The sequence below is a fragment of the Pavona decussata genome, unplaced genomic scaffold (assembly GCF_977016875.1).
Source record: "Pavona decussata unplaced genomic scaffold, jaPavDecu1.1 SCAFFOLD_85, whole genome shotgun sequence".
NCBI lineage: Eukaryota > Metazoa > Cnidaria > Anthozoa > Scleractinia > Agariciidae > Pavona > Pavona decussata.
Window position 1 is genome coordinate 601,760 of NW_028145503.1, and position 27,417 is coordinate 629,176.

At 38.3% G+C, this 27,417-nt stretch overlaps 2 protein-coding genes across 4 annotated transcripts in view; one reads left to right on the forward strand and one right to left on the reverse strand.

Moving 5' to 3' along the window:
* Positions 1-11,260, reverse strand: part of LOC146475144 (uncharacterized) — a 47,274-nt gene extending 36,014 nt beyond the window's left edge. The window contains exons 1-6 of the mRNA XM_085116092.1: positions 11,203-11,260; positions 10,176-10,306; positions 4,534-4,895; positions 3,484-3,675; positions 2,011-2,193; positions 210-458 (exon numbers count right to left, since the gene is read on the reverse strand). Coding sequence (XP_084972218.1) covers positions 210-458; positions 2,011-2,193; positions 3,484-3,675; positions 4,534-4,895; positions 10,176-10,207 — 1,018 coding nt within the window. The 5' untranslated portion in view covers positions 10,208-10,306; positions 11,203-11,260. The remainder of the gene's footprint in view (positions 1-209; positions 459-2,010; positions 2,194-3,483; positions 3,676-4,533; positions 4,896-10,175; positions 10,307-11,202) is intronic.
* LOC146475145 (uncharacterized) overlaps positions 10,374-27,417 on the forward strand; it is a 29,849-nt gene continuing 12,805 nt past the window's right edge. The window contains exons 1-14 of one of the 3 annotated variants that reach the window (XM_085116099.1): positions 10,374-10,535; positions 12,033-12,144; positions 13,471-13,864; positions 15,852-16,249; positions 16,711-16,836; positions 18,555-18,960; positions 19,568-19,962; positions 20,378-20,506; positions 21,670-22,093; positions 22,875-23,275; positions 23,689-23,823; positions 24,826-24,999; positions 25,673-25,858; positions 26,449-26,631. In XM_085116099.1, the coding sequence (XP_084972225.1) occupies positions 12,054-12,144; positions 13,471-13,864; positions 15,852-16,249; positions 16,711-16,836; positions 18,555-18,960; positions 19,568-19,962; positions 20,378-20,506; positions 21,670-22,093; positions 22,875-23,275; positions 23,689-23,823; positions 24,826-24,999; positions 25,673-25,858; positions 26,449-26,631 (3,442 nt within the window). In that variant the 5' untranslated portion in view covers positions 10,374-10,535; positions 12,033-12,053. Of the gene's footprint in view, positions 10,536-11,391; positions 11,779-12,032; positions 12,145-13,470; positions 13,865-15,851; positions 16,250-16,710; positions 16,837-18,554; positions 18,961-19,567; positions 19,963-20,377; positions 20,507-21,669; positions 22,094-22,874; positions 23,276-23,688; positions 23,824-24,825; positions 25,000-25,672; positions 25,859-26,448; positions 26,632-27,417 lie in introns of those variants that run through there. The other 2 variants (XM_085116097.1, XM_085116098.1) reach the window with 2 other exon arrangements.

Consider the following 27,417-nt stretch of genomic DNA (forward strand, 5'->3'; position numbering starts at 1 on the left):
TAAAAATTACTTCGAATTGTTTTTTCCACCATTCCAAGAACGTGGGGTATAAGCTCAAGAAAGTTTGTATGGCTTTGACTTTCACCACATAGCCACATCACATGAAACATCACATGATAGTCCCTCACGAGTAGCAGTACCAAAAAATTACAATTGGGGGAGGGAGAAATCAGTATCAAAGCTAAATGAGTATTAGTTAGTTTTTCTACCTTGAGCATGAACTATGAAATGGCAGAACTTTGTATTCTGCGATGGATCCTTTGCAGTGTAAATTACAGTGTGATGTCCTTCAGCGAACTCGTATGGTGACGTCACATTCGGTGAGGCCGTCACAGTAGCTTGGTCATTGTCAGTAGCTGTGACTGGTCCCCAGGTCACCATGGCTGTCGTTTTACCTCTCTCAGCAACGATTGTTAGAGGCGACGGACAGGTTTCTCCAAACGAAGGTGGTTGCTTGTCTTCAAGAAACGAACCAAAAAAAGACACAGTCATTAAGAGTTTGACTTCAGATTTGCTTGAGATATTCTTTGGTTGTTTGGTTTATTACTCATGATCAGTCAGTCAGACAATCATGCAGTTTTTCAGTCAGTCAGTCGAACAGTTAGAGAGGGAAAGAAAGGCAGCATGTTCGAGTGGTTAGGGCATAGGACTTGACGGAGATCCTGGGTTTAAGTCGTTTCTCGGTAGCCCTGAGTTGAACTCCTCGACTTTGCTACCTTGTAACTAGCTAGCTGGTCCGCTTCCTGCCAGGTGGGATTGTTATCCATCGATGTCAGGTTGTATTTGAAATTACTCAGCTTGTCTCATTATCCTTGAAAATTATTTTTATAGGGTTAGTCAGTTAATCAATCAATCAGTCAACCGGTTATTCAGACAGTGACCCAGTCAGTCAGCCAGTCAATTCCTTTGTTGCTTGGTTCGATATATTTTTTGAAATTATTTGCTTAGTTCAGACGCTATTCATTCCAGTTATTCGAACCATTCGAACAGTTAGTCTCAACTTTTGTGAAGTAAAAATAAAGAACCCAAACTGGCTTAAGTGGTTAATGTTTAACTAGTTTACATGACGTAGTGTTCATAAGATATATAAATGTGTTTAATTGCTGAGGTGAAAAAAGGTCGTCTTTATATTTGGCCAAAAAATCACGAACCGGGAAATTCAGGACGACCTATCATCTCAACAAATGAACACCCTCATGAGAGGATCTCTGAAATTCTCAATTTTCACCGTTAACCCTTTCGTGCTTGTTGTCTCCTTTTATCTCGAAAGACAATGGATAGCGCGAGAAATGTCAGCTCACTGTATTAAGGTGGGGCTTTACCTGAATTTGAGTGAAATTTGAAGAGGTTTTAAGAATGGATAGAAGAAAGAAAATGATTTTTGGAACACTAACAGACAGTCGATAACCCCGCAAGAGCACCCCAGGTTGCTAGTGGACTAACTTGATATCCGTCTATTAATTATTAACTACAAATTCTAATTTTAAAACTTCAATAAATCTTCAACATTTCTTATTTCTTTTAATTTTACCAATCCTTCAAGAAAAATTATTTCCTTCCAAATATACCTAAAAATCACCCAAAAATTCATAAAACACCCCAAATCATTGATTTCAGTGTGTTATGAATGGAGGGTTTTTGTGTTGCTTGAAATGCAAACAAGATATTTCCATTTGACCGATTTTAAGCGGCGTGAAAACGGCTTTCAGGTGTACCCCCACCTTAAGGCAGCGTTTCATTTGTTCTCCACAACCGCCATCTTAGATTTCTCGATATCTCCAAAAACGACCAAAATCACCCAAAATGGCTTAAAAGTTGATTTAATTTAACCACTAGATAATGTTAAAAATCTGTAAATAATTCAAAAGAAAGAGAAAAAGAATACATTTCTAACCAAAATGTAAAAGAAGCTAAATTTGGAAAAAATTGAAGTCGTTATTAATATTCAAAGAAGATGATGCCCCTGTTCCCTCCCCCTCTTCTAGGCTGAACTAGGGTTACTAAGCTTACCCTGGCAATAAAAGCTTCCCTGAGTCCAGTAGCCGTTATCACATGTGGTAGAGCTAGGCCCTATCCGTGTGTAACCTGGATAGCATTCATAAGAGCATGTCTGGTTGTGCAATGGCCTTGTTTTGCAGATATCAGGAGTGATGTCACCTTTGTCGGGTGGACTCAAACTTGAACACTCACTTACTGAAATGCGAAAATAGATCAGCTTCCTTCAAGTCATTTATAATTATTAATTCTCGAAAGTAAATAATAGGGACCTTACGCAACCAAGACGACAATTACTAATAATGAAAACGTCACTAACAAATTACTTTATGTAAGGTACACTTTGTTTAACTAGTACGTGCGGTTTGGCAGGCTACAGAAACATACATATAGCTGTTATTGTCGTTGTATTTGCGTAAGATCCAAATAGAGTACAACAGTCTTGCGGTGATTCGATTAGGTCGCAGCCAAGAGAAAATGAGGTGGTCTGGCCTGCTTGGTCAATTTGATGTTCCACGGTGTAAATGTTTAGTCTCGATGTTGTACTTGTCTCATGGTACAATTTAATTTCAAAGAAAAATTCGCATCCTTGAGAAATATTTGCTTCCCATTGTCACTCCCTGCCAGCCATAGGCTACTATCCCGTCCAACAACGAAGCAAGCGTGCAGCGCCAATTGCTTTGCGCCAGTTGATGAGAGTGGTATCGGCAAAAAAGCCAAATATTAATAAATGGACGAATTAGCAATTGCACCCAGCATTGTAAATCTAAGGAGTATATTCGACTCATCAAATCAGAAAGTTAAGGCAAGAGCCTCTAGTTATTTACTCGAAAAAGCAAGGGGTGGGCTATCTTTTGAAGATTTAGCCATAGCATCGTAAGACTTTGGAAATATACCGGGGCCTTTTAAATTTTCCTTTAATTTTAGTTTTACTAATAAACGGCTATTTTCAGTAGTAATAGTAAGTCCTCTCAAAGTAAAATTAATCATTTATTTTTAAAACTGAGGGAATATTGGGAAAGGATCGAGCACAGAAATGAAGTAGTAGGTAATATTTGCAAACTATTAAACTACTGGTAGCCTCCAGGAGGCACTAAAAAGTGATGCCATTTTTGCTCAAAAGTTTTCTTGAATGCTGCGGCCGTGACAGGTCACGAGGCTTAATTTAAATACGTCTTGTAAGTCAATATGTTGAAATTTGCAAGGATATTATGCTGCCAAAGTCCCACGACGTGAAGGCTAAATCTTCAGAAAATAGACCATCCTTTGATTTTTCTTGAAAGCGAATTATAATGAGTCTTACTTAATTTTCTTGAGACATCTGTCTTTTCAATCGACCGATTTCCACATATTAAAATACTAACTTGGCTCTGAGGCTAAGGGCAATAAAACGAAAACAATAATTATTTAAACATAATCCACCGTATGATTTGTTTTGTTTTATTCCCCTTAGCCAAAGTAATAATAATAAAACCCATTACATCTCACCATGGCAGTTGGGCACTGTGCTTGGGGACCACGTCCTACCACTAGTGCAGAGAGAAAATGATGGTCCATTGATTTTATAACCATGATTACACGTGACAGTGCAAATACTTCCAGAATTCACTTGAGAATAACTGTCACAAGATGACCGTCCGTTGCTAGGAGATGGCCAGTTGCTTGTTGGACAAGTGATTCCTCAAATAAAGAAAAATAGAAGCGAAAAACAACGATGACGCAGTCCATAACACCGGTGAAATTCGCCACAGCATAGGCGCAAAGCTTTGCTATGAAATGACAATATAGCAACGACTAAAAGCGAAATGTAGTGATTTTTCTGGCCAATTATAACAGACGTAAACAAAGCAGAGAATTAACCAATCAGAATAAAGCAGGACAAAACGCATGCAACCAAGTTGCAATTGGCATTGGTTTGGATTCTCATCGGTTAGAAAATTAGCGCGCGTTTTACTAGCCGAGTAAGGCACAACCAAATGCAAATTGATAACAAGTCTTCGACAATCTACTGGAAGCTTCTACCATATAAGTTAAGTCGGGAATTAGAAGCGTTATAGATGAATAGTCATCCCAGTTGTGAACACAACTCAAGCAGATGGATAAAGGAAGCCTGATAGTCTTTCATCTGTTAAATTTCCAGTTCATATTTATGATATGTCATATCTTTCAAAATGTACGGTATGTGTTCATCCTCCACAGGTGTATTAGGAACTCACAAAATAACTAGTTTCAGTTGGCTTAATATATACCTTGGCCAGTAGAACGCTTCACCCGTAGAGCACGGGGCTCGATTACCATTCATAGATGATCAGTTTTGTTTTTAACGCAGAAACGTTGGGTACGTAATTTCGATAATCTTTCGTCTATCGAATACATCAATAATTACGTGTGTCACATTCCCATTATTTGACCTCTAATATCTTCTTTCAGCATTCACAAAAAGCCTTCCTCCCCCTCTCCCTCCCCTACCCATCAGACTCGTCACCAATAATTTTCTTGTGTCCTCCATGCATTAACCCAGTTGTGTAATTTACTTACTTTCACATCGTTTCCAGTTGCTTGTAAGAGGTTTGTAGCCTGAGTAACACAGACAACGATATGATCCGTAGGAATTTATACAAAGATGTTGACATCCACCGTTGCCAGAGGCACATTCGTTACAATCGCTTGACCATGTGCTACTTCCACTGCAACCCGTACCCCCGTGGGCAGGATATGGACTGTTGCAGTAACGCCATCTGGTCCTTTTACCACCAGAGCAGGGAGCTGAGTTCCAGTTAGAAGGTTGCCATGGCCCCCAACTACCATGTACTGGTGACTGCCTTGGTGCCTGCCTTGGTTCCTGCCTTGGTTCCTGCGGAGCCGGTGCCTGCGCTGGTGCTAGAAAGAAAAGGAAATAGCTAAAATGAAAAAAATAAAATGAAATAAAATAAATAAGCCAAAAAAAAAAAAAAAAAAAAAAAAAAAAGAAATCGTACTTGGAAAAAAAAAAACGTTTTGGTAAGTATTGTTTTTGAAACATGAGTGTAGCAGCGTCTCTTTCGACTTGGTTGTCACGGTGTAAATTAATAGAAAGTGATGATGTCATTTGATGCTATACATGAAAAGAAAAAAAATATGCACAGGCCCAATGCATAATTATATTGGCAAGACAAGTCTACACCATTGCTACACATGATCACCTGTTGAATAAACCACGCTGTTGTTAGTTTGTTTGTTAGTTGGTTGGTTGTTGTTCGCTTTTCATTTCATTTTTATTATTCTAGCCAAGCTTCCACTTGTTTTTCTCTTCCTAAGATTATATTTCCTGACCAGAGCGTATTGTAATGTTTGTAAGCTTTGTCACGAATTTACGAAAGCACTCGGTCATCTCGGTTCACTCCTGGAGATGCACGAAGGCATGAGAATAATGTTTTTTTGCGGTTCATTTCGATTCGATAGCTATCTGTTTGGAAAGCCTTAATCACCTCAAGGTTCGGATTTAGCTGTGAGGAAAATTTAAATTCTTCGGCAAATTGTCAGCTCAAGGCTTCTTATCACCTCAAAACTAATTCCTTTCGTTCTAAGAGGGGAATTTATGTCGTTAAAAATGCGATGAAAACAGGTCAACCATCATTTTAACCTATAGCAATTCTTAAATTAAAGAGTAATAAGATCCATTTCCGAAACTTTCTCCTGCTAAGAGGGTCGTACAGGGGTGGTCTCTTGCACGGTTCACGAACAGAAAAAATAGCAAATCACGGATCACAGAAATGAAAATTTCGTTTTCAAGCTTTTCACGGGTCACGCAAACCTTCAGGTCACGGATTACGAAGAATAATTTATTACATTCACGTTTCACGGGAAATAAAATCAGCTAATCACGCATCACGAAAATACCCCTGTACGACCCTCTGCTAAAATTTTCAGCTAAAGTGTCCGACCACATCAAACTGAATTAGCTGAAACTACCTGAGAACAAAGAAGGCTATATCATTGCAGAAGGATTTTGCTTCTTGTTGCCGTTGCCTGCCCCTGATATTCTTGACTATAACTAAAGTTAATTATTCAGTACGGTAGGAGGCCTGTCTCACACTAGCTCGTAAGAAAAGCGTGAACTTAAATGATACGCGCAGTCCCTTTTATTTTGTGGCGTTGTGCTTGTGTTGACCTTACGCTGAGAAACCTTGACCAGACAGCTAAGGCGGGAACAATGGTTGCCGTTTTTGCGCATGGTCTTTAAGTTTTTTAGTAATAATAAGTCTGAAGTTATTAAAAGAAATTTCGCCTTGTTTAAGTTTCCCTTTTTGGTTGAATGCTTTTAATTTCGACTTCCTATCGTAAAATATAACTGGAGTAGCTTAAATAGCATTTTAAACAATCAAGTTTTTGCGATAATTAGCACTCATGAGAATCCTATCTGTGGCCATTTCACCGATTGACAACATTGGGCTTCTTCGGATCTTATATGAACCTCTTTTTTAACTCGTGGATATGTGAAGCTCAGGAAACGAGATGTAGTGAGGATTCTTATGCAAATGTGACACTCACTCACTCTTAGCTCATTAACTATGCAAATCAACGTTAGGTAGATTACTTATTAGGCTATATTACTTATTTCGAGCGAATAACATAGGTTAGTCAATAGTTTCTTTTGATGGACAGTTGGTTGTTGATCTACATTTCAAAAATATCGTTAATGGCCTATCATAGGCGGCGGAGCAGGGGGGGCAGGGGGGCTGTAGCCCACAACCCTCCAGATTTGTAAAACGTGTTCCTAACGGCCCAATAAATTCGCTTCAAAGTTGACTCGCAATTCTTTCAAATCGGTTCTTTCTAATGTTTGCCTCGAAGCGCTTTAATTTTCATAGGTAACAAATTTTTCATTTACTGTCTGTGTTTCTCTGTAGTTTCATAACTGGTGAGTCTGTAGTTGTTTCTCTATTCTTACAAAAGCGATTTAATCCAACACTCTCCGAATTCCAAGCGCCGTCCTTCACAAGAAATTACCTGTCCTCTGTGTGGCTAACTAAATTACGTTCATGGGTGATACTAAAGCCCTTTACCACTACGTGCTACAGACCTTCCAAGGGTCTACCGTTCCCCACGATCTTGCACCGATCAAATTTATACAATTTCCCTCTTTATCCACGAGTTCCTATAGGAGCCTTTGATTCCAAAGTTCATTCAACTCTTTTGTCGCCTCGCCTCGCTGAATTAGGGATGGTTCCTATTTGATTCCTCAGTCTACCAACCGATTTCGGTACAGTTCAATTTAAAGGTGAATTAATTTCTCATGTTAGGAGAAAAAGCTTTATCCAGTATGGATTTGATCATTTTAAGATAACTTGGCAAAACAAGCTAAGTTTCTATTGAATGAAACAAAAGAATGAAAAGTACGGCAAGACCTTTGGTAGCTCTTTTCGACGAAAGCAATGAAAAAAAAAAATGCAATTTGCAGGTGAAATCAGGAACATTCTAGAACTGATAGGCAAGTGCTGTTTAATGCGGTATGAAGGCTGGTGAAAACGTATAAGAAAGCAAATAGAACAAGCCTTAGCATAATTCCGTTATGCTTGTGACCTTGACCATAGGAACAATAGGACTATGTTGGACACAATAATTGCCACTTTTAATAGATAGGTTATTTGCGCTTTTAAAAGTACCCCTGAAGGTAACAAAGGATAACCGGCTCTGGCATACTTTATTTTGCTTATTGAAACGTCTTTCTTAATTTTTGAAGGTTATATTTTACTTTCTTTTACTTTTTTAGGGTTGTGTGACTTTATTTGTTTTTCAACAACATACTGCAACATACTGCAACATACTCGTGCCTGCAGCGGGAATATTAATTAAAAGTTCACTAATTCATATATAATGAATTGTCATTAGCTTTGACTGGAATGGCTGGCTTACATAAAATTAAACAATCGAATTCGCTAGCTTTGCGATAAAATATTTATGTTTATCTGTAATCATTTCACCGATTGACAACATTGGGTTTCTTCAGTTCTTTCATGAACTCTTTAATCCTTTTTTTTTTTTAAATCTTCATTTAACTCTTTGTCGTCTTTGTAAATCCTTAGGGGTCATTCAATTGACATTCAGTTTTGTTATTAAAAACGACCATTGTTTTCAATCTTGAGGGCGTTTACAATGCTTTGCAAGAAATCACGTAGACGCAAAAGGCTAAAAGCACGACATCGTCAAAAGTAAAAGAAAAGACGTATTTTTTGACCATAGGCACACTAGGACAATGTTGGAAACAATGGTTGCCATTTTTCCTACATAGGCTATTTGCGTTTTAAAACTACCCCTGAAAGTATCAAAAGAATAATCTCTGGAATACTTTATTTTGCTTTGTTTTACTTTTTTAGGGTTGTGTGTCTATTTGTTTTTCAACAACATACCGCAGACTGCCCTGCAGCGGAAATATTCAAATATCATTGTCATTAGCTTTGACAGGAATGGCCGGCTTACATAAAATTAAACAATCGAATTTTGCTAGCTTTGCGATAAAATATTTATAAGAAATTTCTTTTATCATTGATTGACACCATTAGGTTTCTTCGGTTCTTTAATGAACTCTTTAATCCTTTTTTTAATTTTCATCTAACTCTTTGTCGTCTTTGACAATCCATAGTTGTCATTTAATTAATGTTCAGTTAGTTGTTGAAAACGAACTTTGTTTTGAATCTTAAGGGCGTTTAAAATGCTTTTCAGGAAATCACGTCCACGCAAGAATGAGACTAAAAGCACGACATCGTCAAAAGTGATAGAAAAGATGTATTTTAATTAGGGGTTTTTCCGGCTCTATCAGTGCCTAAGGAAAATGGTCTGGTAATCGATTTTGGCGTAATTCCGGCTCAACGATGAATTAATTTCACATATTAGAAGCGTTTAATGAATAGCTCAAACTGGGATGTTTTGCAAGATTGAATTTCACGATTACAAAAGCGAGTGTTGAACTTTTGGCAAGTTTAAACGCAAAACATTGTCTTTGTTCCGTAGAGTCTCTCCTGGCGACCAAACGCAGGCTAAAGAGCCTAAGAACTCTGGGAACGAGGTTGGACTTAGTCGTAAAGTAAACCTGTAGTTTCCTTCGGCACAGTAAAATGTAAGGTCAAACTTTTGTAACTCTGGAAAAATAATTTCCAAATAAGAACACGCACTTTTAAAGCCGCCGTTATACGTTGAAACTTTTAGCTGAAACTTGTGTACAACGGCACGGCGAGACAAGTTTCACGCAGGCTTTGCACCGTGTAACATGGTCGGTTTCGTGAAACGTTTTCGAACTTCCGTTGCGAGACAAGTTTCAGGAAAAGTAGAACCGCTTTCTACTTCCGCAAAGGTCGCATTGATGATAAAACAAGAGTTTCACCGTTTAACACCACTTCGTGAAACTAGTCTCGTTCGCCGTTGCACACAAGTTTCAGCTAAAGTTTCAACGTGTAACGGCCGCTTTAGTTTGAAATACGTTTCGAATTACCTACATCCATCTTCAGTTTCCAGATTATTTCTTGCCTGCTGTTATTCTGTTCATTTAGAAAATTACTCCCTTTCATTTTCGTAAAGAGCAAATACGTCATAGAAATACGAAAGAAAGATCGGCTTGCATTTCCGTTAAATTTGCAGTATAAATAAACTCCACTTGTTAAAACTTTCTTCAACTTACTTAAATTTTCAGCTAAATTAACCGTACAGATTAATCTGTATAATTAATTATCTTACTCAAAAGGTTACAAAGACATCTGAGAACACAGGCGTTGATTTTTTTTAATGTTTTGCCTAAATGTTCTCACTGGGTACCCTAAAATCTAAATTACTACAGCTGTAAGTGTGCTTGTGGACCGAACAGCCCTCTCCCTCCACCGTTAATCGTACTGACTAGATTTCCTTCAACCCGATCACTTTGTATAGCGAGCTAACAGACTTTAGCTGTTAGTTAGTACTGCTGCCGAGAAAGATAGACCAGGAAGAGGCCTTTATTGTGAAGTGTTTATTGCGATATTAGCCAGTATTAACGTCTTAAGAAACCCTCAAAATAACACCGTATAACACCGTATAACTGAGTGGGAAATCTAATTGCATGGGGTCCCTAAAACCTTCATAAAGTCATTTCTTATTGCACCTTATATATTTAACTGAAATGCCACAAAGACTCATCAAACAAGATCAAACTAAAGATCAAGCATACTTACATTTGGTACGGCGACGGCGCCGCCTGCAACATGCAGATACATGATCGACAGAGAACAATGTTAACGTTGTCAAAGCCACAGCTATCAGGATTAATGTATACTGCTGTAAAGATCCCATGGCCTTCAAGAACCTGGAGCACAGTCAACAGGCAAGAGGAATCCACTATGAGCTGGTGATAATTCGCAGAAAGCAATTATTTTGCCTTTTGAAGATGTCATTGAGTAAAATTTAAACCGCCTAATTTACATGAGAATTAGTCCTCAGGCGCAAGGTTACTTCCACAAAAAGCCGCTATCAAGCCGTCAGGACAGAGGGAGACCTCGACAAACATGAACGACAGAACTATATAAACCAAGGAGGTAAGTGTTATTTTTATCTGACTACATGTATTGTAAACTGAGCCCAATTCATTTTTCTGATTTGAAGAGTTTTGAACTTGTTTAAGTTAGAACCCTTTGTTTTTTTCTTTAAAAACCGCCTCCTTTATCATTTCCACTGGCTGACCAGCTTGTTTAATTTTAAGTTTCACTCTAATTATAATTTGTCATACAATATTACTACAATCTAAACTTAACTGGGGAAGGGGAGACTTACATGAATAGAAAATAATTGAAGGAACTGAATTCCTATACTAAGATTACTCTCCAGTATTGAAAATCTTGTTATTTTATGTTATAATTCATACTGTTCATACTGAGAGGGCGGGCTAGCCCGGTTGCCGACATCTAGCTTTTTGCGATTGCGACTTCGGTTGGAAATCTTACTCATGCGAACAGTTAGCCTATCCTGGGGCTCACCCGAAGAATGAAGTTGTTAATGTCATAGTGGGCGCTTGAAGACGATCCAGTACACATAACTTAAAATTCATTATTACTACGCTAAAAATTACGATAGGGTCGTAGACTGATATAATCTCATTTTAATTGTAAGAACATCCGCGAGAGCCCCATTTGCAAAACTGACGATGACTTTGCTTGTATCTTGAGACTGAAAATCATCGGTTGAATTTTAGTTGTTAGGTCTTACCTCGTTTTCTGTGTGTTTAGCTGTTGTTTTTTTTTTTTTTGAACTTGTCTGTTCAATTATTGATCATGCAGGAAGAATTCAGTAATCATTGATTTTTCTAGTCATATAAATTAGCATTGACATGGGTGGATGCTTGTCTAGGCACGTCCCTTGTCGAGCAAAAATGCTTGCACATAAAATGATTTCAAATTCTCTTTCGTGTCACTTTGATCTGTTACGATTCAACTGAAATTATTCTTTTGTATGATTGTATGATTGTGTGAATCGGTTTTGAAGCTGAGCCCACTCGAGCAGATGATAAGTAACTCTGCTCTATAAGTCCTTTTGTTATACTTTCACGGAATTAAAGTGTCACTCAAATTTTCGTCCATATGATTGAAAGTGACTGTGCGGGGGCAATAAAAGAAATTTCAAACCAAGACAGGTGCAACTTGCCGTCCCTGAAAAGCTTTCGTCGTCATCCAGTGACCAGTCACTCCACACACTACAGCTTCAATCTAGATTTATCATTTCATGTATTGAAGACCTGAGACAGTCCCTTTGTAATGCTTTCTTAGAAGCGTCTCCTTCTCCTCGGTAATTAAAACTGACTAGTCGCTGGCAAGAACGGAAATTTCAGTCAACTTGGTCGAAAGCTCTCGTGATTATCCAGTGTTCAGTCGTTACTTTTCGCTACGCATGCACGCTACAGCTTACAATTTTTCACCTAATAATGAAGACGTGGGACATTTTTGCATTGCACGCTCTGATTCGTAGATATTTCTGATGAACGGCATATTCAGATTATATCGAGTGTTTTATCATTTGTTTCTCCTTTCTGATTTTGCAAGGGTCTAGATATTCCTTGAAAAATGGATGGCTTCAGGAAACTGATGAAGTTGTTATACGCATCGATTCTGCTGGCTTTTCTTCAAGAAGAAACTGCAAACAATATATTTGGAGGTAAAACTAGAAATGTCTTGTTTCTGGTCAATTCAACTTGACTTACCTTATAGTAATTACTGACTTTTAGAATAGTATTTAAGCTTTGTAAGTTGCAGTTGACCATTTGTGTAGCTTCCATAACAAGCATTTTTTTGTTTGGTTTGCTGTACCGACTCCTTCATCACCTATAACTGCAAGTATGTAGATGTAGTAGATGGAAGTTCACCAAGCTCATGGAGATAAACTGACTTATGTATATTTTTTCATTTGTGTGTGTATTTGTTGCAGTGAATTTCTCGAGAACCTTTCATGGACCATTAACCACAACATTAAGGCCAATATTAAGACTGAAGCTTACCTACGTTTTTAAGACACTGACACAGCGGGAGACCCTAACTGCGGGAATAACGGGCAATCATACCATTCACATTCACATTTGGTGATTCATTATTTTCATGCATACATTAACACATAACTTCTTTACAAATCACATTTACCTGGCTGCATTTATACACGAGGGGATCCTCTCTTGATTTATATTAAATATACTGCAGTTTTCTTAGGCTAATCGTGGTGGGTTATTAGGGGTCTTGACAATCTGCGAGCCAGCGAGTCAGCGAGCCATGCGAGGCAGACGTGCGAGGCACTCAGGTTAGCCTAAAAAACACTCCGGTTAGCCAGAATAGCACTCAGGTTAGCTTAAGTAGCTCCCCAGTTAGCTTAATGGTTAGCATTTATGTTGGGGGTTGTTCGTGCCTTGCAAGCCTCAAGTGTTTGGCTCGCATGGCTCGCATGGCTCGCATGGCTCGCATGGCTTGCACGTTTGGCTCGCATGCCTTGCACGTTTGGCTCGCATGGCTCGCATGGCTCACACGTTTGGCTCGCAAGCCTCGCACGTTTGGCTCGCATGGCTCGCATGGCTCGCACTTTTGGCTCGCTGGCTCGCTGGCTCGCACATTGGCCACACTCGGTTATTAGCAAGGACAACAAATTAGCGGAACGTGGATGAAAATATGAATTGATAGGATTGAGAGCTAATGTTTAAATACATAAGCAAAAGAGAAAGACTAGCACGAACAAAGAACCAAACAAAATGGTTAACAACTGAAGAAATAAACAATAACTAACGATTTAGAGGTTAACATGTGTTTAACAACAACCAACTATTGAACTAACTTAAATTTAAATAAATAAATAAATTAATTAAAAACGACCAAAGTTAAGGGCAGCCAGTTCTGCCAACAAATGATGACAGTTTAAGTATGCGGTTACGATTAAAGTATACAACAAGCATAAGATAGAATATCTAAACCGATTGAATACTGTTTTCTCATCATTTTACAGCCGCGATTTGCAGTCCTCCGTGTCTCCTGTTTTCAAACACAACGGATATCATAGCCTTTAACTACAAAACGTCAGCAACACATTCTGTAATTTCTGGTTTAACAAGAGCTGTAGCGATTGATGTGCATTTTAGTTTGGGGTATTTATTCTGGAGTGACGTGAATGAGCGGAATATTAAACGTTCTGGCATTGACGGTTCAGGCGTGACAGTTATTATCAACAACATTGATGTTTGTGACGGATTGGCAGTGGAATGGAGGGCATCGCGGTTATACTGGACTGATACAACTCTCGATACGATATCAGTGTCAGACTTATCGGGCAATAACCGACAAAGTTTGCTCTCCTTGGGGCTTGATGAGCCGAGAGACATAGCTCTGGATCCTGACAGCGGGTAAGCCATCTACCATAACAATTAGAGTTGCTCTTTAGAATGTTATTGTACTTTTGTAGCTAAGTGTAAGACGTTTGCTTCTCTTTTGAGGCAAAAAACGGAATGTGAATAACGAACAATGATACAAAACTGTTACATAACCTTACAACTATATCGACACCGGTATGGCTCGCCGTCGTTTCAAAATTACTTTTGTAGTGAAGGCGTGCACGCGTTGCCCCATGGGTAAGAGAGTTTAAACCCATCAATGAAAGAAATTTTGGTTAGGTCATGACGTCACTTCCGTCCGTCCGTCCGTCCACTTGACGTCCGTAGATGCGCAATCCCACAATGATAATACGCCCGTGTTTTTCGGCGGGAAGTGGCAACGCCAACTGCGTTTAACAAAAACAAAAAGAAATTTTGACGACAACAAATTACGGAGTCAATTTATGTGACCAACAGCGGAAGAAGAACAAGACGACTAGCAATGGGAGAAACAAACCGACTGTTTAACGGGCGCCACATCGTAAACATCTTTATCGCGAATAACAGCCGAATCTTGAAATGAAATCATTTTAATCCGATCCAGCGCAACGAAACGTTGGATTTTTCCCTCTTAAGGTGAAACTTTTCCCCGCTTAACGTTTATTTTCCTGCTTAACGCTTGACTGGACAGGTTTGCTGTTTTGCAAGACAGTGTTTTTCTTGCCGGGTGAATTGACAGGCCATTTAACATCATACTGCTACTAACAATAACCTTCAGAGCAATCGTTTGATCTCAGTTTTTCGGTCCATGTTCATTATTTCCCTTGGAGTTTTATTTTCGAATCTCCTCCAATTTTCTTTCATTTAAGAAAATTAATTTGATTCTTAACTAAAATAGTTAAACGAACGTTTCGCGCCACTCTTTTGTTGGAATAAATTACTGACAAGCTTTTCTCGCATACATTTCTTATAGTATTTAAGCTTATTTGTGACAATCACGACAGCGAGAGAACAAACAAAAATACTTACAACAATAGGACATAACGGCAAAAGGTGAAATGACCTGAAATGTGCTAGTGTTTTTCACGGAGTCTTTCCAAAGATTTTTCGTCAAAAGTAAATGCAAAATTAAAGAGTGATTTCATTTTCATCAAAGCAAAGCTTACGGAGAACATTTTATTCACTTGGTTGTAAGAATTTTTCAAAGACTATTGCGTAGTTTATTTCTGTACTACTTACTATGAAATATCACAGTTCGTTTCTTCCATTTATCTCTTCGATGATACATTTGAAGTGTTTTATCGCCAGTTTATCGTCTTTTGATGAGGGTTGCACACGGCTTTCTTGATAAGCAAAATATATTAGGGAGTGACAGTGCTACGAAGTGTGCATAGCTAGTGTTTCGCAAAACGGTTCGCCTTGATCATCGTAAAAAGTAAAAATTGTATATATAAATAAAGAAAGAAAAACAGCAAAAAAATAATCATGTCATTCACCGCCTTTAGTCTCCTATTAATACTCCGCTTTTAGGCCTTACTAAATATGTATATTATGTTGGTTGGTATTTTTACATTGTCACATCCCGAATGCCATTTTTCTCACTTTTGTAACTTAATCACTGTGTAAATATTTCAATCGATCATTTATGTTTCACTTAATCAGTTTTAAATAAATTTTAATACACTCGATAATCACTTGATTAACTACCATATGATCCATATCTGAGATCAGCTGTGTTTAAGGTGGCGATAACTTTTATTTCAATCGATGAATTGCTTTAATGGGTTAATCAGTTGCTATGATATTAGAACATGCAGCTTGTCTCGGTCATGTCTTTTTCAATCTATAGTTGATGGTAGGACAGATTCCCCACCCCATCAATTCAAGATCATCAAGATTCTGGTTATATCTGGGTATACAACTACACTAGCTGTTCTGATTGCCTTAAATCGAAACATAATAGTCATTTAAGTATTACCCAAGTCAAATAGTATCGACGTTTGGTAATTTCCTCTGACAGACTAATGATCTGGACCGACTGGGGTGCCTCTCCCAAAATTGAAAAAGCAACGTTGAGTGGAAATCAAAGAGTTGCAATAGTAACTTCAAATATTCAATGGCCGAATGGTATCGAACTTGACAGAGGGAACAAGCGTATTTATTGGGTGGATGGAGCCAAGGATAGAATAGAATCCATCGATTACAATGGCGACAACAGGGTGCTGCTTTCACGGGTAACCGGCCTCCATCCATTTGGAGTGGCTATGATCCCGCCTTTCTTGTTTGTCACTGATTGGGCTTTAAGGGCCCTGCTTCACAAACTGGACGCTGGAACAGGATATTTTCTAAGAAGCAATTACACTGGGAGTGGCAGGCCAATGGGCATTGTGGCTTATGATAGCTCAAGACAACCTCCAGGTAAAGTGCGTCTATAGGGTTGTTGACCCAGATTTCTGCCACTGCCCTATATCAGCTTCGTTCATTTTTATATAAATCTATTATATAGAAACAAGTGACAAATCGACTTTTCTCCATTGAAAATGTTAATAAATTTTTTTTGTGAGAGAGGTGTGTTTTCTCTTTGGATTCGGGAAATGACACATATTAGTGCTCAACGGAAGAAACAGATTCTTATAATTTCATGCTTAAGTATTTTTTCTTTTTACCCTAAACATGCCACAGATATTAAGTATTAATACTTAAAGTTTTCCTTCAACTTGTTTAGAGGTTTTGTTTAATTTTTGAAACTGCCATTTAGCCATAGATTAATGTTTCTATGAAAATTTTACATTACTTTTTAGAGAGAGCTTTCCAAACAGCAATTGTTTCTTTCCAATAAGCTATTCAAAAGCTACTAATTTCGTGTGCCTCTTTAAAAGTTTCAAATCAGTGTGCTGTAAACAATGGAGGATGCAGCCACTTTTGCTTGGTGACGCCATCGGGTCACGTGTGTGTCTGTCCTGCTGGCTTTGCACTGAAGCAAGATGGAAAGAACTGCGAAGATAGTAAGTTCTTTTTATCCGCTCCCTTTAGTTATGTTGTTTTCGTTTTCTTAAATTTGTATCTGTCTGTTTTGTAAATCCCAACATTTTGATAAAAGAAGGTTTTGTGGAAAAATATAATAATAATCATATAAGTGACCAAGACCAAACGCGCATTTAAACTCATTGCGAGATCGAACATCAATCGATTCCGAAATAATCATTGAAGTCGCAAAGAGAGTGGTTTTAGATATATGGAAAAGGCCATTAACAGTCTTGCATCTTAAAATTAATGGGCCATACGCAAAAGACACAAAAATCGAAAATCTGGAGGATTTAGTCGAGAGGCAACATAAAATTACATCTGTATAGAAATTGACTTGAAGTACCTTTCATAACAGTTTAACAGAGGTGACGTCATTTGTCACTTGACGAGGACACCCGTTATTGTTCAAGGGTTTGTAAAATAACATTAATCCAAATAATAGAATTATTGGCAGGTCACAGTTTTTCGGAATCGTTTGATCAAAGCATTAACAGCTTGTGAAAAAACTTGGCCCTTTCTGCGAGAATAACTTTCAATAATAACGAACGAACCACATTATTCGTTTCAAACTAGCAACGTTAAGTTTATTATTGTAATCTTTCAACCGTGGAATCATTTGAAATCTCAAATGTTCATTGGATCAAGTAAATTCTGGCGGTACTCAGACGAATTCACGTAGCGTCATTTTGGTTCCGCAGCTCCGTGGCGTTTTGGAAATGACTTTCTTTAAATTTGGAATCAGACAAGCCAGCGCTGTTGGAAAGGGAAGGGAACTTCCTTAACTTTACACTTCATTGAAACAATGAATTTTGGAGGGATTCATGCGGCTTGCAATTGTAATCTCTAGGTATTCCTCCACTTTATCTATGTTTTACGTGTATTCGACTGGATAGTCGAATGCTAGAATTTTTCGCTTGTCATGCCGATCTTTCTACGTAGAAGATAGATCATCCAAGCCGGTGCAGATATGATTCCTTCCAGTTAATATCCTGGTACCTATTTCAGCAGTATAAGTGCTAGGCTTTTGTAGTAATGTTTTCACATTTCAATCAACTGTGAAATATCGTCACGCATAGCACTGGAGGCTTGACTGACTACCATCAGTAACGAATGGAAGAACCGTTCCATAACTCCTGAAATGGCTTAGAATGTTGCTAACCTTCCGGTCAGTTATCTTAAAATCACGAGATATTTGGCTTGTTTGGAAACCTTGAGTGTATAAATGTACAATCTGCTCTCTCAGAGGGTCCGTAAACGCTTTACCTGATTCGTTAACACCACCGGCCCAGCACATGTTTTCGCAGCCATCACTGTCGAATGCTTCCACTTCCATATTAGGCTCTATTGTCATGTAATCCAATCAACACTCGAAATTTTAAATGAAGCTAAGGTTGAAAGATTACAATAATCAGTTCAACGTTGCAATTTTGAAACGAGTAATTTGGTTCGTTCGTGGTTATTGAAAGTTATTCTCGATTACAACGCAGAACGCGCCAAGTATTCTCACTGTAAAATGGGGTATGTTTGACGACACTTACAGTTTCAAGGCAATCCCTTTGATTTCTTATTAAGATTAAAGCAAATTCTTCCCTCTTGATAATGGTCTAACAAAAAGTTGTAAGAGATGTTAAAATACTGTCAACCTCAACAAAATTATCTCAAACATGACAAAACTAATTTCGTGTTTTTAATACAGAAATTAAAAAGTTCTTGTTATTCACTGATGCCGACCACAATTCCACTAACATGATTTCACTGGACGTCAACTACTTTGCTGCTAAAATATTGTTCTACCATCTTGGAATTCAACGTCCCATTGCTCTGGACTTTGACCCTGTTGACGATCGCGTTTATTGGACTGACGTAGAGCAAGGTCTTATTGTCAGCGCCTTTTCAAATGCAACGTCGCTGAGGATCTTATTTCGCTGTAATGTGAACGCACCCAACGGCTTAGCTATTGATAAAGTGGGTCGAAACATCTATTGGTCAGATACAGGAACCAACCGGATTGAAGTTGCCCGACTTGATGGAACGAAAAGAAAATTGCTAATTAAGGATGGACTTGATGAACCCAGAGCGATTGTACTTGATGAGAGAAATGGGTAAGTTGGTCAAACAACAGTGGAGAAAAATAAATCTAATTCTGTTCATTTTTGGAATGCTAAGTAACGATAAAAGCGGGTCTGTTATGAGAATTTTCGAACCACATGACCAATAAAGAAAGAGGGCCTGGAGAATGACGTCCAGTTTTTAATTTTTGTGTTACAAATAAGTGCTTTTGCTTAGTGAAAAACGTTGAGCGGGACTACTTCATCATGTACGCAACTAACCACCTCAAGAGAGATCAAAGTGTTGATTATACCCGCAAGTGAGTGACAAAAGACCTTTACCTTCTATTTTTCCTTAATCTTCTCTTTATAATAAACAGCGCCTTGAAAAGTGGTTCTCGTATTAAAAAGGTATTTCCTGGTATTTAACCCCATCTAATGTATATTTCAAGGCTCTGAAAATCAATTTTTTAGGACGACTTGAAGTTAAATAGCTATTTACTGTAGTATAAGCGCATAACAAGTTAATAAGTCTGAGGTCTTAAGCAATATTGTATTTTCCACTGATATTATAGTGTTGTCTTTTCGAATTTGACGAAATTCTTTTTTTACATTGCTCAAGCAAGGGGGCTAATCAGTTCTTTTTTATATTTTCATTCAGCACGATGTACTGGACTGACTGGGGGTCAAATCCGAAGATAGAGCAAGCTGCCATGGATGGTTCATCAAGGAGAAGCATTGTAACAGAAAACCTTGGCTGGCCAAACGGACTCACTATTGACCAAACCACTAACCTCCTGTACTGGGCTGATGCTAAACTCGACAAGATAGAAGTTTCTGATCTCAATGGAGGCAACAGGCGGTTGATTCTATCATCTGCAGCTGATATTCATCCGTTTGGCCTGACAGTGTACCAGGGCATGCTATATTGGACCGATTGGAATAACAAGAGTATCATACGACTTGGTTTAAGAAATGGGAGCAGGGAGATGATAATTACAGGTCTTAAAAAGCCAATGGATATCCATTTGTATGATTCATCTGTAGTTATACCAGGTACCTACAGTTTTTAAGTGTCCCTGAAGTATACCATATTGTTCACGAACTTATGAAGTGACAACTTCATTTCCCTTTTGTCGATGTACGTGGCTCAAACTCAAACGAAAACAAGCAAACAGAAAAATTACTCAAACACAAACATTCTTGAACGAATGGTAGTAATTTGTCTCAATTTGGAACAATGAATGACTTGTATTCTTTTGTTCTTTCAACATTCTTCGTGCGGTCTACGTCACGGATAGCTGATGTGTATCCTCCTTTATTGCATGTTAAGGCAGATATGTATACAACTGAAAACGATTCGAACCATTTAATGGTCGAACGGAGGCCAGTCAAAGGTGTCTTGGTATAATACTTTTAAGATCATTAGGCGTTAAGTTCAGCTGTGGTTCTTTTTCTCATACTTAATCAGGTTCTCATCCTTGTGCTATTAACAATGGGCTCTGTAGTGATTTGTGTTTACTCAAGCCACATGGGGGGTACCAGTGCGCATGCCCGACGGGTATCGCACTCAAACCTGATGGGAAAACATGTGATTATGGTGAGTCATAATGTCTTAAGGTATCTTTTAAGGTATTGACAGTCATCACTGCACTGTTAAACTGTTAAAGGGGAAATATCATGGGGTTTTGATATCTTTTGTTAAGAATGATGAAATGAGACCTTCAATCAGCTGCCAAATAATTCTAGAATGACGAGAGGAATGAAATCAACTCAATTCTTGAAAGGAACAACTTGTGATTTGTTTTCATGTATTTTGGAAACAAAATTGCGAGAACTTGAAAAACATTAGCCTATAATAATATTTTCAAGTTTCAATCCATGCCGGCCTACTCTGTCTCTGGCCAGAGGCACTAATCGACAGTTTTATTGCACTGGGTGGATAATTTTTAACAAACTTAACAATTATTTTGTTGTTTCGACTGACAGAGAAACATTTTTGGGTTTTTAAATGACAGCAAATTTGCGTGATACTTCCCCTTTAAGATGTACAGACGAAAGAATGGCAACGAATTCAGAAACAACTTCGGTGTAGTTAAGGGTAATTACTTTTGCTGTTTGTTAAAAAAAAAAAGAACAAAAAAAAAATAAATAAATAAAACTACGTGTACTGGTTTTTGCTTCTAGGAGAGTTATACCAGGCAGATTGTCTCATAAGATCATTCAAGTATTATAAGTCGTAGACCTCACAACAATAGCCGGGATTTAAAATTGCAAAATTCAATTCATAATAACCAGTTATTTCAGAAATTGATGCAGAATAGCCGAATCTTCTTAACCTTAATAGACCTCTTAAAGTACCAGGGAGCGTGGTCACCTTAAGAGGTACAGTGGAACCCTGTTAATACGACCACCTTCGGGCCGTGAAAATGTGGTAGTTAGAACAGGGTGGTCGGATTAACGAGGTTGTTTAACTAAGATGTGACTGGAATTTCAATTCATTCGGGACACAAAACAGGTGGTTGTAATAACGAGTTGGTCGTTAGGCGAGGTTCCACTATAGTTGTTTAAGGGCGTTTACTCAATCGATACTTGTCAAGGAAGGTCTTAAATGGTAGTTATAATTAGGCCTGAACGTAACTCGAAGAAAACGTTTTCAGGGGCCAGGAAATGTTGAAAAGAAAATTTAGAAAGGTTAGCTGTATTGTCCGGAATGTACGTCGACAATTCGTTTTGCAAAGAAAAGCTTTGTTTGTGTTCCAGATGAATTCTACCGCAAGAGCTCAGACCAGTTCATGCTATTTACTGACGCAAATACTGCAGACATTTACAAGGTCCCTCTGGCTGTACCAGACACTCCTTGTGAACCACTAGCAATAAGAAACAACATCTCAGGACCAATTGCTGTTGATTACGATCCAGTCGAGGGTAAAGTCTACTGGACTGATGTCACCTTGAAGCACATAGTCAGAGCATATCCTAATGGTTCGGATCTTGAAGTCGTCGTGGAAGGCAACGTGGTGTCTCCTGAGGGGGTGGCAGTCGATTGGATTGGGAGGAATCTGTATTGGACTGATTCTGGTACTAATAAAATTGAGGTATCGCGATTGGACGGATCATCTCGGACAAGCCTTGTCACAACAAACGTTGACTCACCAAGAGCTATAATTTTGGACGTCGAGGCAAGGTAATCACGCAATGCAAATCACATTTGATTTTATATATCGTTGTTGGTTAGGTATTGACAATGGGAAAAACGCTTGTTTTCGTGAAGTAGTCACTTGGAATGACATTTAGAATGTTTATCGCGACGTTAGAATAATGATGATGATGATAATAATAATAATAATAATAATAATAATAATAATAATAATAATAATAATAATAATAATAATAATAATAATAAATCAAATAAAGCCATCTGCTACTTGGATTTTCTGATCAAAACCATGGTAATGTCTGAGCGCTCAAAACATCGCAATCAGTTCGTTTTAGTTAACTGTATCGAAAGATCTAGCTCGTGATCTGCACTGAGGAGTGACCAAGCATTTTCCTATTAACACCATCCTGTAAAGATTTGACCGTTGTATGCTACATAGATATCAGTTTAATACAACACTGTCTCGTGCTACAAGGACGCAAACCTTTGGATCAGAATGCCGACCATATGTATTGTGATACAAATGGTGCCACGTAATCACTCGACCTCATCACCTGAAGAAGACAAGCAGTAGACATGCATTCGAGCCGTAGCGATCTCCATCCCAAGTGACTGCATCGCGAGACAAACGGCAATACACTTTATTATTAAATAAATGTGTATATACGTACTAAAATAAATAGTATAGTAGGATTTAGACGAAATGATTAGAGGTTATAACATAAAATTCACAATAAATGGGAATCGAATTTTATAAACATCTCGTTTCTCAAGCTTGCTTTATCTTAGTAATGTTCCAAAATCTTAGAAAAATGTACTGGGGTGACTGGGGAGCCTCACCGAAGATTGAACAAGCCAACATGGACGGCACAGACAGAACAACACTTGTTAGTTCAGGGCTGGCATGGGTTAACTCACTAGCACTGGATTATAAAAATAAGCTACTATACTGGTGCGATGCAAAACTCGATAAGATTGAAAGAATGGACCTCCATGGCAACACACGAGAGCTTATACTGAATTTGACATCTGCCGATGATTATCATCCATTTGGTCTGGCCTTGTACCAAAAAGCGCTGTTATGGTCAGACTGGAGGGCAAGAAGTGTGCACCAGTACAACATAACGTCTTCCATTAGTAAAGTGCTGATCCGCGGATTGAGATACCCAATGGAAATTCACATTTACGATTTCAAGACAATCACTGCAGGTATGTCTGTCAGTTAATTGTCCATGAATACAAAACATTGATTGGCAACATAGCTTCAGTACTGTGAAATCGGAGACAAATAAGAGCTAGGTTATGTGAACAAACGAACTCAACCAGGTTGGTCGATATAGGAAACAGTGCATAAGCTTATAAAATACATGTGAATGGATAACATTTATTTACCAAGTCACAGCAGAATACCATCCAAGAGAATAACTTATAATCTGGGATAGATCAGAATATCCTTTTGCCGCAAGCAATGCGTTAAGTATATTTTAATTACATCAGACGTAATGTAATATATCATTTAAAATAGTAAATTCAATTCTTATACAAACTGCTTAAGCAATGTTTCAGTCTTTGTAACTTGTAACACTTCTATTAATCTTTACCTACTGGGTTACTCTACCTAGTTTCAGGATCCACCAGCTGTTCAAACTTGAATGGAGGATGCAGTCACCTTTGCCTTCCAAAACCGACTGGCCATCGGTGCTTTTGTCCAGAGGGAGTGCAACTGAAACCTGATGACCAGTTTACCTGCCAAGGAGGTAAGATTTACTTCACAATTTACGACTGAATTTTGCTGGCATGCTTCCATCATTGAAGACCTTACACTTACGCTTCCTTTCTTGCTCGGCTTACCGTTACCAATGTCCTCAAATTACGTTGAAAATACTTACCGCTTTCCGCGACTTTCAGTCTCAGGCTTAAAATTAGACGTTCTTATATATAGGAAAAGAGTGTATACTTTTATTTTTTGGAGGCTATAAACGGCCAGCCGGCCGGCAGATCACCAACGACACACGCATGGATGCCTTCCAGTACTGAGAAGCCTCAGTGGTGCGTATTGCAGTTGAATAAATGCTTTTTTTTGTAGTTTTCCTATCAGTTTAATTATTGGAACATATCGTCAAGCATAACATGGTCCAGACACTTGACTACCGCTAGTAGCAAATGGAAGAATTGTCCTACATCTCCTGAAATGATGTACAATTTTTCTAACAGCCCGGTCAGTTGTCCATTAAACAAGGGTTCTATGAATTTTCTGTAAACCTCGAGTCTATAAATCTATAACCTCTTCTCTCGCAGGAATAGAACGTGCTTGCCATATTAGGCCTTATTGTTATGTAATCCGATCAACATTATAGATATTTCAAACGAAGATACAATTGAAAGATTACAATAATCAATTTAAGGTTGCAGGTTTGATAGGAATAGTGTGGTTCGTTTATGGTTAAATTTATATTGAAAGTTATATTCTCGGTTAATACCCAGAGCACACCAAGTATTTTCTCTGTAACTATGCTCATCACACCAAAACAATTTGATCTCATTTCTCATTTCTTAATCAGCTCTGAAATTCATTTTGGATTGTTTTCCGGCGTGCTCGGCTTTCTGAGTTTACGTCCCTGTAAGCCAAAGAATTTGTAATTTGTTTTCCTCTTCCAATGGTGTAAGACTGTCTTTTTTTCTTTTTTTTTTTTGCGTGCCATTGATTAATATAGTTCTTATAGTGATTACTACTTTTTTAAATTTACCCCACGAAATAGTAAACCGCTGTCCCCAGCTGTCCGCACCCGCCCATGGGAATTTAAGGCCGTGCGCCAATCTACCGGGACAAATCTGTCACTTGTCATGTGACAAGGGACACCTATTGAGTGGAGCAAGCCAACGGACATGTAACAATGATGGAACATGGACTGGAGTACAAGCACAGTGTACAGGTAAGCTGCTGTTTTAACAGGGGCCTGAATGGAACACAAATTAAAGGGAAAGACAACAAAGAATAGCTAGAGATTAAAGCAATCAGCTCAAAAAAATACGGGCACGACTCTCCTGGCTGTCAGTTAAAAAGGTGCCATGATCAATTCAAGAAAACTGGAAGTAGTGAGTCATGTCTGAAATGCCATGTAACTCATTTTTTTTCCCAACATTCTTAGGATGGGTGAATTTGATCGAGCAAACAAATAAAAAAAACACACACACACGAAAAAAAAGGAAAGAAAAAACTAAAGAAAACGAAACAAAAAGTAGGTCAACTAAGCGATGGGAATGACTTTTCGGGACTTATTGATGAGAAAACTGATACAGCTGTTTCGACAAAGGTTGTTAAAAAGAGTTAAGACCGTGACCTTTGTTGAAGCAACTGTATGTGGTAACTTTAGGTACTCTTTGCAAACGTCTCAATAGCTCGGTGAAAGCGGGCGTGAACACCAATGCAAGTCACAGAATTCTCAAAAGTATACAATCTAGGTATCAAGTAACAATCGTTTTAGGCAAGTGGTTTCGTCTTTTTAATAAAGAAATAACCATTGAACGCAATAGTAATGATTATCAACGACAAATTTATTTTGTATATCAAAACATGCTGAATGACCAAAACTCTCTTTCCTAAAGCTGTCACGTGTCCATCCCTATCTGCACCATCTAATGGCGTCCGTCAGGGCTGCACAGGGACAACAACGGAAACTTACAACACGGTTTGTTTGTTTTCCTGTTTTATCGGATTTAACGGTGTTGGCTCTTCATCAAGAAGATGTCTCGAAAATGGAACCTGGAGTGACCAAGAGTTCAGTTGCCAAGGTAATTATTTGTCATTTACGAGATCCTCAAAAAGTAACAGTAATCACTGTGATGTCTTAAACACAGACAGTTATGTTCCGCTTCAAGCAAATGAGCCCGGCATATATTTTATACATGCCTCATAAATCAAAGCGCCCTGTGAGTGAACTTGTGAATTGAACAGATGAATGAAATGATGTTTCGGATTGCGTTTAAGAGCGACTCTCCCTAAGAACCTCATATTCAATTTTATCTGGAAATAGATTTCGCTAATAAAAATAAACTCTTCCATTCCATTAACTTCTCCTATTGGGTATAGTATAGTTAAAAAGTATGAGATAAGCTCTGAGAAACATTTCTTGCCAATTTGATCGTGATAAAAACATTGAAAGAGTATCAGTAAAATTGTCATGTAACGAGATAAGTCCAACTGGCCGAAATAGTTCTAAACATGGTACATGTTCCAAGGGGTATTGCCTGAAGTAGTGGAAATTAGACTATCAGCTCAGAAACATGTTCTATTGTAGAACAAGTTTTCTTTTTTTCCAAACTCCTACTGCCCTCCTTACCTTTGTAATATAATTAACGAAGATTTATTTGTCGCCTTTCAGCTATCTTCTGCCCTTCTTTGATTACCCCACCAAAAGCAATACTAATGACTCCTTCCTGTACCGGTGCCTACGGTTCCAGCTGCTCATATTCCTGTCAACCTGGATATACCAGCTTATTTGGAAATGTAACAAGAACATGCTTGTCGTCTGGACAATGGAATGGAAACGACATCAACTGTACAGGTAATCACACTCAAACCCTTTTTGTCACTTCATTGTGCTCCACATCAGCACGAACTCTGTACCGTGTGGATCGTCATACTTATGTCCAGTGTTCCCAGAAATTCAGGAAAATCTTTTTCTATAGTAAAGACTATCGGAAAGTTGTCACATGAAGTGCATGCGTGACTATGAGATACCCTTTCCTGAGTAAGGAAAGCCAGATGTCGACTTCCAGGAGTGTGTCTGTTTGTTTTTTCTTTATTCCGGTTGCTTGTCGTGTCGTGAAAATCTGGTTACAAGCTGTTTTGTTTTAGAGTACTGAAACATTGCGCTTCTTAACAGTATAGTTCGCATATGGGAAAACTCTGATTTTTGTCCAATTAGCTACAGTTAAACACAGTTCAATTGCGTTCAGCCCGGTAAAGTTGTTACCAATGTTAGTAGAAGGGAATCCAAGATTTTGGATGCGAAGCGACTCAACTTCATCCTCGTAAATTTATATTTCCAACTAATATAACCACCCAGTTTGGTTGTATAACAACTATGCTAAGACCGGTTTGAAAATTGTATGTAATAAAGAGGACTGAATTCATCTGCCTAATGTTACAGTACATAAATTCAAATGTCAGTGTATTAATAGCTACAGGATGTTCTTTGGCAGCACTTGTTGTCACCATTTGGTGGGACATGTAAACACCTTTCCAACGCATAGCATGGGGAAGATTTCGAAGGCAAAGCAATCGTAATAAATCCGGACATGTCTGAGTGTTTCTGGGGGAAGAAGGACAAGTTCAGCTGGTTCAACTT